Source organism: Somniosus microcephalus, chromosome 10 (assembly GCF_052327205.1).
Source record: "Somniosus microcephalus isolate GS21.2 chromosome 10, FLI_Smic_1.0, whole genome shotgun sequence".
NCBI lineage: Eukaryota > Metazoa > Chordata > Chondrichthyes > Squaliformes > Somniosidae > Somniosus > Somniosus microcephalus.
This window is the reverse complement of record NC_140996.1, coordinates 232,435,983-232,452,146: the sequence shown is the minus strand read 5'-3', so window position 1 is coordinate 232,452,146 and position 16,164 is coordinate 232,435,983. Positions and strand designations below refer to the sequence as shown.

The 16,164-nt window shown below is 53.2% G+C and overlaps 1 protein-coding gene across 6 annotated transcripts in view; it reads left to right on the top strand.

Annotated features, from left to right (window-relative positions):
- Nucleotides 1-16,164, top strand: part of arap1 (ArfGAP with RhoGAP domain, ankyrin repeat and PH domain 1) — a 295,009-nt gene that overhangs the window by 65,219 nt on the left and 213,626 nt on the right. For 5 of the 6 annotated variants that reach the window (XR_015079826.1, XM_085999757.1, XM_085999755.1 and 2 more), the window contains exon 2: nucleotides 2,783-3,523. Coding sequence is in view for 4 of the 6 variants with exons in the window: in XM_085999757.1 (XP_085855883.1) it covers nucleotides 2,853-3,523 (671 nt within the window). In the remaining 2 variants the exon portion in view is untranslated. Of the gene's footprint in view, nucleotides 1-2,782; nucleotides 3,524-6,219; nucleotides 6,305-16,164 lie in introns of those variants that run through there. The other variant, XM_085999760.1, reaches the window with a different exon arrangement.

The following is a 16,164-nucleotide window of genomic DNA, read 5'->3' as shown; positions in this document are numbered from 1 at the left end:
CCGACAGTGCGGCGCTCCCTCAGTACTGCCCCTCTGACAGTGCGGTGCTCTCTCAGTACTGCCCCTCTGACAGTGCGGCGCTCCCTCAGTACTGCACTGGAGTGTCAGATTATATTTTTATGCTCAAGTCGCTGGAGCAGGAATTGAACACACAACCTTCTGACTCAGGCGAGAGTGCTGCCCACTGAGCCACAGCTGACACACACACTTGTTCATCTCCAAGGACAGTTAGGAAAATTCTCGGGGCGTGTGCTGTCAGAATGCATTGATTTAGTTTGCTGTGGGTGTGCGTGTGTCTCTTTTAATATTCATCCTTCCATTTGTTATCTCTAGACTTGATTATTCCAAAGCACTCCTGGCCGGCCTCCCACATTCTACCCTACATAAACTCGAGCTCATCCAAAACTCAGCTGCCCGTGTCCTAACTCGCACCAAGTCCCGCTGACTTACATTGGCTCCTGGTTAAGCAACGCTTCGATTTAAAAATTCTCATCCTTGTTTTCAAATCCCTCCATGGCCTCGCCCCTCCCTATCTCTGTAACCTCCTCCAGCCCCACGACCCCCCGCGATCTCTGCGATCCTCCAATTCTGACCTCTTGAATTTTTTGAGGATGTAACTGGTAAAATAGATAAGGGAGAACCAGTGGATGTGGTGTATTTGGACTTTCAAAAGGCTTTCGATAAGGTCCCGCATAAGAGATTAGCGTGTAAAGTTAAGGCACATGGGATTGGGGGCAAGGTATTGACTTGGATAGAGAACTGGTTGGTAGACAGAAAGCAAAGAGTTGGAATAAACGGCTCTTTTTCCGAGTGGCAGGCAGTGACTAGTGGGGTACTGCAGGGATTGGTCCTAGGACCCCAGCTATTCACAATATATATTAATGATCTAGACGAGGGAACTAGATGTAATATCTCCAAGTTTGCAGACGACACAAAGCTGGGTGGGCGTGTGTGTTGTGAGGAGGATGCCGAGAAACTCCAGTATGATTTGGACAGGTTGGGTGATTGGGCAGAAGCATGGCAGATGCAATATAACGTGGATAAATGCGAGGTTATCCACTTTGGTGTCAAAAACAGGAAGGCAGATTATTATCTGAATGGCAATAGATTGGGAGAAGGGGAAGTGCAACGAGACCTGGGTGTCCTTGTGCACCAGTCGCTGAAGGTAAGCATGCAGGTGCAGCAGGCGGTTATGAAGGCAAATGGCATGTTGGCCTTCGTAGCGAGAGGGTTTGAGTACAGGAACAAGGGTGCCTTGCTGCAGTTGTACAGGGCCTTGGTGAGACCACATCTTGAGTATTGTGTGCAGTTTTGGTCGCCTTATCTGAGGAAGGATGTTCTTGCCATGGAGGGAGTACAGCGAAGATTCACCAGACTGATACCTGGGATGGCAGGAATGACGTATGAGGAGAGATTGGGTCGACTGGGCTTATACTCGCTGGAGTTCAGAAGAATGAGAGGGGATCTCATTGAAACTTATAAAATTCTAACAGGACTAGACAGACTAGATGCAGGAAGGATGTTTCCGATGGCCGGGGGAGTCCAGAACCAGGGGTCACAGTCTAAGGATAAGGGGTAAGCCATTTAGGACAGAGATGAGGAGGAATTTCTTCACCCAGAGAGTGGTGAACCTGTGGAATTCTCTACCACACAAGGCAGTAGAGGCCAATTCATTAAATATATTCAAGAAGGAGTTAGATATATTTCTTAAGGCTAAAGGGATCAAGGGATATGGGGAGAAAGCAGGGACAGGGTACTGAATTTGGATGATCAGCCATGATCGCATTGAATGGCGGAGCAGGCTCGAGGGGCCGAATGGCCGACTCCTGCTCCTGTCTTCTATGTTTCTTGAGCATCCCTGATTTTAATCGCTCCACCATTGGCGGCCGTGCCTTCAGCTGCCTGGGCCCTAAGCTCTGGAATTCCTTCCCTAAACCTCTCCGCCTCTCTCTCCTCCTTTCAGAGGCTTCTTAAAAATCCTACCTCTTTGACCAAGCTTTTGGTCAGTTGTCCCTAATATCTCCTTCTTTGGCTTAGTGTCAAATTTTGTCTGATAATCGCTCCTGTGAAGCGCCTTGGGACGTTTTACTACCTTAAAGGCGACGTATAAATACAAGTTGTCGTTGCATTCATTCGTGGGCTGTGGGTGTCGCTGGCAAAGCCGGCATTTATTGCCCATCCCTAATTTCCATGAGTCATTTGACACGACTGAATGACTCGCTGGGCCACACTTCAGAGGGCAGTTAAGTCTCAACCAGGGTGGGTGTGGGACTGGAGTCACGTATAGGCCCAGACCGGGTTAGGACGGCAGGTTTCCCTTCCCTGAGGGACATCAGTGAACCAGCTGGGTTTTTATGACAATGTGATAGTTTCATGGTCACTTTTACTGGGTGTGTGTTTGTGTCCCCACTTTATAAATCTCCACTCTGCAAAACTGTGTCCACTGGCGGGAGGGTCGGTAACCAGAGGACACGGATTGAAGATAATTGGTAAAAGAACCAGAGGGGAGATGAGGAGAATGTTTTTACGCAGCGAGTTGTTGTGATCTGGAATGCGCTGCCTGAAAGGGCAGTGGAAGCAGATTCAATAGTAACTTTCAAAAGGGAATTGGGTAAATACTTGAAGGGGAAAAATTTGCAGGGCTGTGGGGAAAGAGCAGGGGGAGTGGGACAAATGGGAGAGGTCTTTCAAAGAGCCGGCATGATGGGCCGAATGGCCTCCTTCTGTGCTGTGTGATTGTATGATGATTCTAGACGTGTTTTTTTCTCCCCCCCCCCCACAGAACGCCCCGAGACGATCGTTGCTGGAGAACCGCTGGCCGCGACCATGGACTGAGCCCTGTTTTGGAAGCCATGTTATCTGACGAGGGGGAGATGAGCATTGGGGACTGGCTGGGTGTCATTCACCTGGAGCGGTACGCCGACCACTTCACGGACAACCAGTACCAGCTAGTGTCGGACTGCTGGGGCATCCGCAGCGAGGACCTCTCCCGCATTGGGATCTTCCTGCCCGGTCATCGCAAGCGCATCCTCTCCGCCCTGCAAAAGGCTTGCCACGGCCTGACCCCCGACCCCCCGCACCAGCGCCCCCTGACCCCTGACCCCTCGTGCCAGGGTCCTTCGGCTTCCGACCCCCTGCTGGAGGCGCTGGAAACGCCCGTCCCCAAGAAGAGAAACATCTTTCCCCGCGACCCGGGATCCGTCCCCACCATCTGGCCCCCGGCCGAGGAGCCCCTGCCGCCCGTCCCCCCCAGGCAGACTCCGGGCTGCCCCCCCGCGAGGCTGGCGCCCTCCCCCCGCCCCCGGGCCACGCCGCCCAAGGTCCTCCCGAAGCCCCCAAGTCCCCCCCAGCCCCCGGGCCTGGCAGCCGCCCACAACGAGGTGCTGAGGAGTTCATCGAGCGAGACGCACCAGCGGGATCTTCCTCTGCTTCCTCCGCGACATGATGCTCTCGCAGCGATCAAACCGCCACCGCTCCCGATACGGCTCTCAGTCAGAGCCGTGCCCCCTGCCCCGGATTCCAGGTAAGCCTCTTGGACGATGTGTGTTCAATACTCCGGGAGAATCTTGTAGTTTTATGAATTCGCTGGCCCACCCTCCATTAATTGATTGGCTCCCATTGACTTTCCACCTCTGACACTTGGCTTACAATCACTCTCCCCTTCTACCGCCACCTCTCTCTTTATACCTCCAGCTCTCTGAGGTGAAAGGCTCTCTATCCTCTCCAAGGGTTCAAAGTTTATCCAAATTGGCCATCATCACTTTCCATCTCCCTGCCTCTCTTTCCCCTCCCCACTGCCTCCATCTCTTGTTCCTTCTACCTCTTTCTCTCTCTCCTTTCTACCTCCCTCTCTTCTTTCCACCTCTCGTTCTCCCCTTTATACCTCCTTCCCTCTCTCCCCCTTGTACCTCCCTTCCTCTGCTGCCTTCCTCTGCTCCCTTCCCCCCACCCCCTGCCCTTCACTCTGGCCAGGCGGGCTATACCCGTGTTACTGTCTGCAGTGGTACAGGCTCCAGCTCGGTTTCAGGGTCTTGATTTACAGCCCCGAACCTTCAGGCCTCTAACTATTCTCTACCCTCTTACTGTGCTCTATCTTCCCCCTCTCTCCTCTCCGGTCTCTAACCCTGTTGTATATTCTCCATGCCCCCCATCCCACTCTCCATGCCCCCCATCCCACTCTCCATGCCCCCCATCCCACTCTCCATGCCCCCCATCCCACTCTCCATGCCCCCATCCTACTCCCCCTCCCCATCCCCCTCCCCCTCCCCCATCTCACTCCATTTCCTCCCCATCCCATTCGATCAATCTTTCTCTTCCTGTTCCCATTCAATCTTCCTCCTCCCCATCTAATTCAATCTTCCTCTTGCTCCCCCCCTTACGACTGTAGCTACCTCTTCTAGTCTCCAGTGTTTGAGTCCTCCATTGACCTCCCCACCCCCCCCCCCCCACCCCCCTTCTCCAATGAATCCTACTTGACCTGACGGCTGGACTGGGCCAGAACTCCCCACGTGCCACAGCCACAGGTGATCGATTGGCATTAACTAAAGGTGGGACCCATTCTTGCTCGGGGCTGGGGGCTGGAGCTGTGCGATCTTGTGGGTACAATCTCCCGTCGCTCTAGCAACACAAAGATCGATAATGGTGGCTCCTCTTGCCAGAGAGATCGGTTTTTGTTGGGTGAGGTGCATCAAGGGATATGAAGCTAAGGCGTGTAAATGGAGTTGAGGTGCCGATCAGCCATGAACTCATTGAACGGGGAACAGACCCGGGGCGAGGAGGGGTGGGGGGCTGAATGGCCTCCTCCTGTTCCTATGAAGCTGGGGTTGACAATCCTGGAGTCTTCAGGAATTGAAGATCAATCTCTGGACCTCTGCTGCGAGCCAAAAAAAAACACGGAGAAAAATCATAGGGGTGTTAAATGAAAAATTGATGTTTTAAAAATTATTTTCTTTGACCATTTTATTTATTAGTTATAAAAATATTGGAGATGGGGGGAGGAATTGGCTCTTGCACCAACAGTCAAGATGAATCCAATTGGGTAACAAGAGTCTGCTCGCTTTCCAATTGGCCGCGGGAAGGCAGTGCGCCTGGGGGATGTGCCAATGGCGGGAGTGTGGGGGCGGGGCGGTTCGCGGCGGGAGGTCATGTGACGAAAACTCCTGGAATGGGCCCAGCCAGAGTTGGCAACACTACACGAAACGTCAAAATGAGGAGATTTGATCGAGCTGTTCAAAATCATGAAGGGTTTTGATCGAGTAAATAAGGAGAAACTGTTTCCACTGACGGGAGGGTCGGTAACCAGAGGACACAGACTTAAGATCATTGTCAAAAGGACCAGAGGGGAGAGGAGGAAACATTTTTTTACACAGCGAGTTGTTGTGATCTGGAACGCGCTGCCTGAAAGGGCGGTGGAAGCAGATTCAATAATAACTTTCAAAAAGTAATTGGATAAATACTTGAAAGGGAAATATTTTCAGGTCTATGGGGAAAGAGCAGGGGGGAGTGGGACTAATTGGAGAGCTCTTTCAAAGAGCCGGCATAGGCACGATGGGCCGAATGGCTTCCGTCTGTGCTCGTTTTAAAATTCACATCCTTGTTTTCAAATCCCTCCATGGCCTCGCCCCCTCCCTATCTCTGTAATCTCCTCCAGCCCCACAACCCCGCCCCCCCCCCCCCCCCCGAGATCTCTGCGCTCCTCCAATTCTGGCCTCTTGACCATCCCCAATTATAATCGCTCCACCATTGGCGGCCGTACCTTCAGCCGCCTGGGCCCCGAGCTCAGGAATTCCCTCCCTAAACCTCTCCGCCTCTCTCTCCTCCTTTAAGATGCTCCTTAAAACCTCCCTCACCTGTCCCAATATCTCCTTGTGTGGCTTGGTGTCAAATTTTGTTTGATAATCGCTGCTGTGAAGCACCTTGGGACGTTTTACTATGTTAAAGGTGCTATATAAATACAACGTTGTTGTTGTTGTTATCATTCTATGATTCCACTCGTTCTTGTTGGAGTGACCCCTGTTGAATAGATTTGAGCAAGCAGCTTTGTTTTTTGTTTACTCGGCTTGGTCAGGTGCTGGAGCGAGGAGGAGGGGTAGGGCGGGGAGAAGGAAGGAGATTGGCTTCAGTGCGTTAGCTGCATTGAACGAGTTGGTAAAACCTGCTTCCATTTTCTGTTGGGTTGACCGGGCCCAGACATTTAGGCTGTCGGTGGGTCTGTGTGTGCAATGCCGCCACCTGCTGGCTGGGGATAGATTGCCTATTTCCTACATCACTGCATCTTCGGTCCACTGACTAACAGCAACAAAATGTATTTCTAAAGATAAGTATATTATTATAAAGTGCTATTGCAGAAAGTTACTGAACTGCAGAACGCGCCTATCAAAGAGGCACCTCTGCTGGAGTATTGTGTCTAATTCCGGGCACCGCACTTTAGGAAGGATGTCAAGGCCTTGGAGAGGGTGCGGAGGAGATTTACCAGAATGGTTCCAGGGATGAGGGACTTCAGTGATGTGGAGAGACTGGAGAAGCTGGGATTGTTCTCCTTCGAGCAGAGAAGGTTAAGGGGAGATTTTATCGAGGTGTTCAAAATCATGAAGGGCTTTGATAGAGTAAATAAGGAGAAACTGTTTCCAGTGACAGGAGGGTCGGTAACCAGAGGACACAGATTTAAGAGGGGTCGACTAGGCCTGTATTCACTAGAGTTTAGAAGAATGAGAGGAGATCTCATTGAAACGTATAAAATTCTGACAGGGCTAGACAGACTGGATGCAGGGAGGATGTTTCCCCTGGCTGGGGGGTCGAGAACGAGGGGTCACAGTCTCAGGATACGGGGTAGGACATTTAGGACTGAGATGAGGAGAAATTTCTTCACTCAGAGGGTGGTGAACCTGTGGAATTCTCTACCACAGAAGGCTGTGGAGGCCAAGTCACTGAATATATTTAAGGAGATAGATAGATTTCTAGACACAAAAGGCATCAAGGGGTATGGGGAGAGAGCGGGAATATAGTATTGAGATAGAGGATCAGCCATGATCATATTGAATGGCGGAGCAGGCTCGAAGGGCCGAATGGCCGACTCCTCCTATTTTTCTATATTTCTATTTAAGATAATTGGCAAAAGAACCAGAGGGGAGATGAGGAGAATGTTTTTACGCAGTGAGTTGTTGTGATCTGGAATGCGCTGCCTGAAAGGGCGGTGGAAGCAGATTCAATAATAACTTTTAAAAGGGAATTGGATAAATACTTGAAAAGGAGAACATTTGCAGGGCTACGGGGAAAGAGCAGGGGGAGTGGGATTAATTGGAGAGCTCGTTCAAAGAGCCGGCACAGGCACGATGGGCCGAATGGGCTTCTTTGATTCTATGAAGCTGAAAAGAAAGACTTACATTTCTATAGCGCCTTTCACAACCACCGGACATCCCAAAGCGCTTTACAGCCAATTAAGTACCTTTTTTTAAGTGGATTCACTGTTGTAATGTAGGAAATGCGGCTGCCAATTTGTGCACAGCAAGCTCCCACAAACAGCAATGTGATAATAACCAGATAATCTGTTGTAGTGATGTTGGTTGAGGGATAAATATTGGCCAGGACATTGGGGAGAACTCTCCTGCTCTTCTTCGAAATACTGCCATGGGATCTTTTATGCCCACCCGAGAGAGCAGACGGGGCCTCAGTTTAACGTCTCATCCGAAAAAGGCACCTCCGACAGTGCAGCACTCCCTCAGTACTGCCCCTCCGACAGTGCAGCGCTCCCTCAGTACTGCCCCTCCGACAGTGCAGCACTCCCTCAGTACTGCCCCTCCGACAGTGCAGCGCTCCCTCAGTACTGCCCCTCCGACAGTGCGGCGCTCCCTCAGTAGCGGCGCTCCCTCAGTACTGCCCCTCCGACAGTACAGCGCTCCCTCAGTACTGCCCCTCCGACAGTGCAGCACTCCCTCAGTACTGCCCCTCCGACAGTGCAGCGCTCCCTCAGTACTGCCCCTCCGACAGTGCGGCGCTCCCTCAGTAGCGGCGCTCCCTCAGTACTGCCCCTCCGACAGTACAGCAATCCCTCAGTACTGCCCCTCCGACAGTGCGGCCCTCCCTCAGTACTGCCCCTCCGACAGTGCGGCGCTCCCTCAGTACTGCCCCTCCGACAGTGCGGCCCTCCCTCAGTACTGCCCCTCCGACAGTGCGGCGCTCCCTCAGTACTGCCCCTCCGACAGTGCGGCGCTCCCTCAGTACTGCCCCTCCGACAGTGCGGCGCTCCCTCAGTAGCGGCGCTCCCTCAGTACTGCCCCTCCGACAGTGCGGCGCTCCCTCAGTACTGCCCCTCCGACAGTGCGGCGCTCCCTCAGTACTGCCCCTCCGACAGTGCGGCGCTCCCTCAGTACTGCCCCTCCGACAGTGCGGCGCTCCCTCAGTACTGCCCCTCCGACAGTGCGGCGCTCCCTCAGTACTGCCCCTCCGACAGTGCGGCGCTCCCTCAGTACTGCCCCTCCGACAGTGCGGCGCTCCCTCAGTACTGCCCCTCCGACAGTGCGGCGCTCCCTCAGTACTGCCCCTCCGACAGTGCGGCGCTCCCTCAGTACTGCCCCTCCGACAGTGCGGCGCTCCCTCAGTACTGCCCCTCCGACAGTGCGGCGCTCCCTCAGTACTGCCCCTCCGACAGTGCGGCGCTCCCTCAGTACTGCCCCTCCGACAGTGCGGCGCTCCCTCAGTACTGCCCCTCCGACAGTGCGGCACTCCCTCAGTACTGCCCCGCCGACAGTGCGGCGCTCCCTCAGTACTGCCCCTCCGACAGTACAGCACTCCCTCAGTACTGCCCCTCCGACAGTGGCCGTGGGATCTTTTACAACCAGAAAGGGATAGACCGAGTAATTACAGGCCAGGCAGCCTAACATCGGTGGTGGGGCAATTATTGGAAAAAATTCTGAGGAACAGGATAAGTCTTTATTTTGAAAGACACGGATTAATCAGGGACAGTCAGCGTGGATTTGTTAAGGAAAGGTCGTGTTTGACTGACTTGATTGAATTTTTTGAGGAGGTAACAAGGAGGGTCAATGAGGGAAGTGCGTTTGATGTAGTTTATATGGATTTTAGCAAGGATTTTGATAAGGTCCCGCATGGCAGACAGGTCACGAAAGTAAAAGCCCATGGGATCCAAGGCAAAGTGGCAAATTGGATCCAAAATTGGCTCAGAGGCAGGAAACAAAGGGTAATGGTTGAAGGGTGTTTTTGTGACTGGAAGGCTGTTTCCAGTGGGGTTCCGCAGGGCTCAGTACTGGGTCCTTTGCTTTTTGTGGTATATAGCAATGATTTGGACTTGAATGTAGGAAGTATGATTACGAAGTTTGCAGATGATACAAAAATTGGCCATGTGGTTGATAATGAAGATGAAAGCTGCAGGAAATCAATGGACTGGTCAGGTGGGCAGAACAGTGGTAAATGGAATTCAATCTGGAGAAGTGTGAGGTAATGCATTTGGGAAGGGCTAACAAGGCAAGGGAATACACATTAAATGGTAGGACACTGAGAAGTGCAGAGGATCAGAGGGACCTTGGAGTGCATGTCCACAGATCCCTGAAGGTAGCAGGACAGGTAGATAAGGTGGTTAAGAAGGCATACGGGTCCTTGGACACCAGCTATTCACAATATATATTAATGATCTAGACGAGGGAACTAGATGCAATATCTCTAAGTTTGCAGACGACACAAAGCTTGGTGGGCGTGTGTGCTGTGAGGAGGATGCCGAGAAACTCCAGTATGATTTGGGCAGAAGCATGGCAGATGCAATATAACGTGGATAAATGCGAGGTTATCCACTTTGGTGTCAAAAACAGGAAGGCAGATTATTATCTGAATGGCAATAGATTGGGAGAAGGGGAAGTGCAACGAGACCTGGGTGTCCTTGTGCACCAGTCGCTGAAGGTAAGCATGCAGGTGCAGCAGGCGGTTAAGAAGGCAAATGGTATGTTGGCCTTCATAGCGAGAGGATTCGAGTACAGGAACAAGGATGTCTTGCTGCAGTTGTACAGGGCCTTGGTGAGACCACACCTTGAGTATTGTGTGCAGTTCTGGTCGCCTTATCTGAGGAAGGATGTTCTTGCCATGGAGGGAGTGCAGCGAAGATTCACCAGACTGATACCTGGGATGGCAGGAATGATGTATGAGGAGAGATTGGGTCGATTGGGCTTATACTCGCTGGAGTTTAGAAGAATGAGAGGGGATCTCATTGAAACTTATAAAATTCTGACAGGACTGGACAGGCTAGATGCAGGAAGGATGTTCCCGATGGTCGGGGAGTCCAGAACAAGGGGTCACAGTCTAAGGATAAGGGGTAAGCCATTTAGGACAGAAATGAGGAGGAATTTCTTCACCCAGAGAGTGGTGAACCTGTGGAGTTCTCTACCACAGAAGGCAGTAGAGGCCAATTCATTAAATATATTCAAGAAGGAGTTGGATATATTTCTTAAGGCTAAAGGGATCAAGGGATATGGGGAGAAGGCAGGGACTGGGTACTGAATTTGGATGATCAGCCATGATCGCATTGAATGGCGGAGCAGGCTCGAGGGGCCGAATGGCCTACTCCTGCTCCTATCCTATCTTCTATGTTTGCCTTTATTAACCGAGGCATAGAATATAAGAGCAGGGGGGTTATGCTTGAACTGTATAAAACACTAGTTAGGCCACAGCTAGAGTACTGCGTGCAGTTCTGGTCACCACATTACAGGAAGGATGTGATTGCACTAGAGGGGATGCAGAGAAGATTTACCAGGATGTTGCCTGGGCTGGGGAATTTTAGCTATGAGGAAAGATTGGATAGGCTGGGGTTGTTTTCTTTAGAACAGAGGAGGCTGAGGGGAGATTTAATTGAGGTGAATAAAATTATGAGGGGCCTAGATAGAGTGGATAGGAAGGACCTATTTCCCTTAGCAGAAAGGTCAATAACCAGGGGGCAGAGATTGAAAGTAATTGGTCGGAGATTAAGAGGGGATTTGAGGAGAAATGCTTTCACCCAGAGGGTGGTGGGGGTCTGGGACTCACTGCCTGAAGGGGTGGTCAAGGCAGAAACCCTCATCACATTTAAAAAGTACTTGGATATGTATTTGAAGTGCCGTAGCCTACAGGGCTACGGACCAAGAGCTGGAAAGTGGGATTAGGCTGGAGAGCTCTATTTCGGCCGGCACAGACACGATGGGCCAAATGGCCTCCTTCTGTGCTGTAAATTTCTATGAACCAGCTGAGAGAGCAGTCGGCACCTCCGACAGTGCGGCGCTCCCTCAGTACTGCCCCTCCAAAAGTGCTGCGCTCCCTCAGTACTGCCCCTCCGACAGTGCGGAGCTCCCTCAGTACTGCCCCTCCGACAATGCGGCGCTCCCTCAGTACTGCCCCTCCGACAATGCGGCGCTCCCTCAGTACTGCCCCTCCGACAGTGCGGCGCTCCCTCAGTACTGCCCCTCCGACAGTGTGCCGCTCCCACATTACTGCCCCTCCGACAGTGCGGCGCTCCCTCAGTACTGCCCCTCCAACAGTGTGGCACTCCCACAGTACTGCCCCTCCGACAGTACTGCGCTCCCACTGTACTGACCCTCCGACAGTGCGGTGCTCCAACAGTACTGCCCCTCGGACAGTGCGGCACTCCAACAGTACTGCCCCTCCGACAGTGCGGCGCTCCCTAAGTACTGCCCCTCCGACAGTGCGGCGCTCCCACTGTCCTGACCCTCCGACAGTGCGGCGCTCCCTCAGTACTGCCCCTCCGACAGTGCGGCACTCCCTCAGTACTGCCCCTCTGACAGTGCGGCGCTCCCTCAGTACTGCCCCTCCGACAGTGCGGCACTCCCTCAGTACTGCCCCTCCGACAGTGCTGCGCTCCCACAGTACTGCCCCTCCGACAGTGCGGCACTCCCTCAGTACTGCCCCTCCGACAGTGCAGCACTCCCTCAGTACTGCCCCTCCGACAGTTCAGCACTCCCTCAGTACTGCACCTCCGACAGTGCTGCACTCCCTCAGTACTGCCCCTCCGACAGTGCGGCGCTCCCTCGGTACTGTCCCTCCGACAGTGCGGCACTCCCTCAGTACTGCCCCTCCGACAGTGCAGCGCTCCCTCAGAACTGCTCCTCCGACAGTGCTGCGTTCCTCAGTACTGCCCCTCCGACAGTGCGGCGCTCCCTCAGTACTGTACTGGACTGTCAGCCTGGATTATGTGCTCAAATCTCTGGAGTGGGACTGACTAGCATCGGGGATGTTAGATTTGGAGGAGCGCAGAAATCTCGGGGGGTTGTAGAGCTGGAGGAGGTTACAGAGATAGGGAGGGGCGAGGCCATGGAGAGATTTGAAAACAAGGATGAGAATTTGAACATCGAGTATGGGTAGGCATGATTGGGACTATTTGTTTGTGGAGAGGGTAAACACTGACAGAGACTGGCTGAATGGCCTGTTTCCATGTTGTAACTTCCCTGATTTTCTATTAATTGCTGTGTGACATCCTAAAATCACAATATCGGTTCTTGAATTTCAAGCAGTTCCTGTTCTTTCAGTGCTGTTCATTTCTCTCCAGCAGTATTTAGACACGGAGCATATTAACATTCCTGCCTATCCACATGTGAATCCCTCCCTCCCGCGAGATCATCTCCCTTCATCTTCTGAAGGCTCAGCCTTTTGTTTTAATTTATTAGTTCCTGGGATGTGGGCGTCACTGGCAAGGCCGGCATTTATTGCCCATCCCTAGTTGCCCTCGAGAAGGTGGTGGTGAGCCGCCTTGAACCGCTGCAGTCCGTGTGGTGAAGGTGCTCCCACAGTGCTGTTCGGGAGGGAGTTCCAGGATTTTGACCCAGCGACGATGAAGGAACGGCCGATATATTTCCAAGGCAGGATGGTGTGTGACTTGGAGGTGGTGGTGTTCCCGTATGCCTGCTGCCCTTGTCCTTCTAGGTGGAAAGGGTTGCGGGTTTAGCATCGCACCGCCTCCCACTCTAACTCAATCGTTTCCCTGGGGCTTCAAAACCGTGGAACTCCTCACCTCCCTTGGACCTCCCTTCCTCTGACAGACTTTTAAAATCAAAGCTTGGCGTCGGTGCTTGTCTCTTTTCCACCTTGGTATCCTGCTCAATTGGCCTCGGTCTATCACCCCAGGTACAGCACGGGTTAGATACAGGGTAAAGCTCCCTCCACACTGTCCCATCAAACACTCCCAGGGCAGGTACAGCACGGGTTAGATACAGAGTAAAGCTCCCTCTACACTGTCCCATCAAACACTCCCAGGGCAGGTACAGCACGGGTTAGATACAGAGTAAAGCTCCCTCTACACTGTCCCATCAAACACTCCCAGGGCAGGTACAGCACGGGTTAGATACAGAGTAAAGCTCCCTCTACACTGTCCCATCAAACACTCCCAGGGCAGGTACAGCACGGGTTAGATACAGAGTAAAGCTCCCTCTAAACTGTCCCATCAAACACTCCCAGAGCAGGTACAGCACGGGTTAGATACAGAGTAAAGCTCCCTCTACACTGCCCCATCAAACACTCCCAGGGCAGGTACAGCACGGGTTAGATACAGAGTAAAGCTCCCTCTACACTGTCCCATCTGATGTGCCTCAATAATTCCGAGACTCGAAGGTAGCAGAACAAAACAAGGCTTTTATTAACTTAGAACGAAACACGTAAGCGAGAGAGATGTCGTCCTTCTGGAGACTGGGGCTTGACTGAAGCTAGCTTACAAACGGGGCCAGGTATGGGCGGAGCCCTACACACAGCACATTCCAGTATACAATACAGCACATTCCAGTACACAATACAATGAGGTCTGGGGGAAGGGAAATGACACTGAAACCGATCTCAGTCACAGGCAGTGATGAATGGAAATATTTCATCACATTCACCCCTTCTATAGATTTAGTCTGTTCGGGGGTTTGATAGTCCTCTGCGACCGACGTGGCTGTTGCGGTGCCGCGGGTGTCGGCTGGGTGTCCCCGGTAGCCTCCTGGGTCTCTGCCGGGGGTGCCGCCAGGGTTGTTGAAGGGGTAGTTGGTGGGGGTGCCGTTGGTCGGTGTTCTTCCGGGGGTGATGAAAGAGTAGTGGGTGGGTAAGAGTTGCTGTGATCGTTGTTGCCGCTATTGCCATGGTTGTTGTCGATGCTGGCTGGGGCAACGTCTTTTATGGACACGGTGTCCTCCCTTCCGTCGGCGTGCCGGACATATGCGTATTGGGGGTTGGCGTGGAGTAGGTGTACTGGCTCCACGAGAGGGTCCGTCTTGTGGCCCCTCACATGCCTTCGCACGAGTACCGGACCTGGGGTGGAGAGCCATGACGGCATGGATACGCCTGAGGTGGATTTCCGGGGAAAGACAAACATTCGTTCATGAGGCGTGGTATTAGTGGCCGTACACAATAGCGACCGTATCGAATGGAGCACATCCGAGAGGACTTCCTGCCAGCGGGAGATAGGGAGGCCCTTGGTCCTTAGAGCTAGAGTGACTGCTTTCCATACTGTCCCGTTCTCTCGCTCCACTTGGCCGTTACCCCGGGGGTTGTAGCTGGTGGTACGGCTCGTGGCGATCCCCCTGGACAGCATGTACTGGCGTAGCTCTTCACTCATGAAGGACGCCCCCCTATCCGTATGGATGTAGCTCGGCATACCGAACAGGCAGAACAGGCTGTTGAGGCATTTAATGACCGTGGCGCTGGTCATGTCTGGGCAGGGGAAGGCGAATGGGAACCGGGAGTATTCGTCCACAATGTTCAGGAAGTAAACATTGCGGTCGACGGACGGGAGGGGGCCCTTGAAATCTAAACTGAGCCGCTCAAAGGGCCGTGTAGCTTTGATTAAGTGGGCTCTATCTGGGCGGTAGAACCGAGGCTTGCACTCAGCGCAAGTGCGGCAGTTCCTGGTCAGGGACCGAACTTCCTCAATTGAGTAGGGTAAGTTACGGGACTTTATGAAGTGGAACAGCCGCGTGACCCCTGGGTGGCAGAGGTCGTTGTGGAGGGTCTGTAGCCGATCCCCGGTGGCGCTGGCACACATCCCTCGTGAGAGGGCGTCAGGGGATTCGTTAAGGGCCCCTGGCCGGTAAATGATGTCGTACTCGAAGGTGGAGAGCTCGATCCGCCACCTAAGAATCTTATCATTTTTAATCTTCCCCCTCTGTTTATTATTGAACATAAACGCTACCGACCGCTGGTCGGTAAGTAGGGTGAAGCGTTTGCCGGCTAGGTAGTGGCGCCAGTGGCGCACTGCCTCCACGATGGCTTGGGCCTCCTTTTCCACGGAGGAGTGTCTGATCTCGGGCCCTTGGAGGGTCCTCGAGAAGAAAGCTACGGGCCGCCCCGCCTGGTTGAGGGTGGCCGCCAAGGCGAAGTCAGACGCATCACTTTCCACTTGAAATGGAGTGTTCTCGTCCACTGCCTGTAGCGTGGCCCGCTCAATATCCTGCTTAATGCTTTTGAAGGCGGCGTGGGCCTCAGCAGAGAGCGGGAAAGAGGATGCTTTCAAGAGGGGGCGGGCTTTGTCGGAGTAGTTGGGGACCCATTGGGAATAATAAGAAAATAACCCCAGGCACCTTTTCAGGGCTTTGGGAGTGTTGGGCAGGGGCAGCTCCCGTAGGGGGCGCAATCGGTCGGGGTCTGGTCCGATTTCCCCATTCTCCACCACGCTGCCTAGTATGCAGAGGCGCGTGGTGTTGTAAACGCACTTGTCCTCGTTGTCGGTGAGGTTGAGTTTTTGTGCGGTTTTCAGGAACCTCTCGAGGTTCGAGTCGTGATCCTGCTGGTTGTGACCGCAGATGGTGACGTTGTCGAGGTAGGGGAAGGTTGCCTGCAAGTGGTGGTCATCGACCATGCGGTCCATCTCCCTCTGGAAGACCGAGACCCCATTCGTCACCCCAAAGGGGACTCTGAGGAATTGGTAGAGGCGTCCGTTCGCCTCGAAGGCGGTGTACGGGCGGTCCTCTGGTCTGATAGGGAGCTGGTGGTACGCTGACTTGAGGTCGATGGTGGAGAACACCCGGTATTGGGCGATTTGGTTCACCATTTCTGATATGCGGGGTAGCGGGTAGGCGTCTAGTAGGGTGTACCTGTTGATCGTTTGACTATAGTCGATCACCATCCGTTTCTTCTCGCTACCCCTTACCACTACCACTTGGGCGCGCCACGGGCTGTTGCTGCGTTCAATAATGCGCTCTTTCAGGAGCC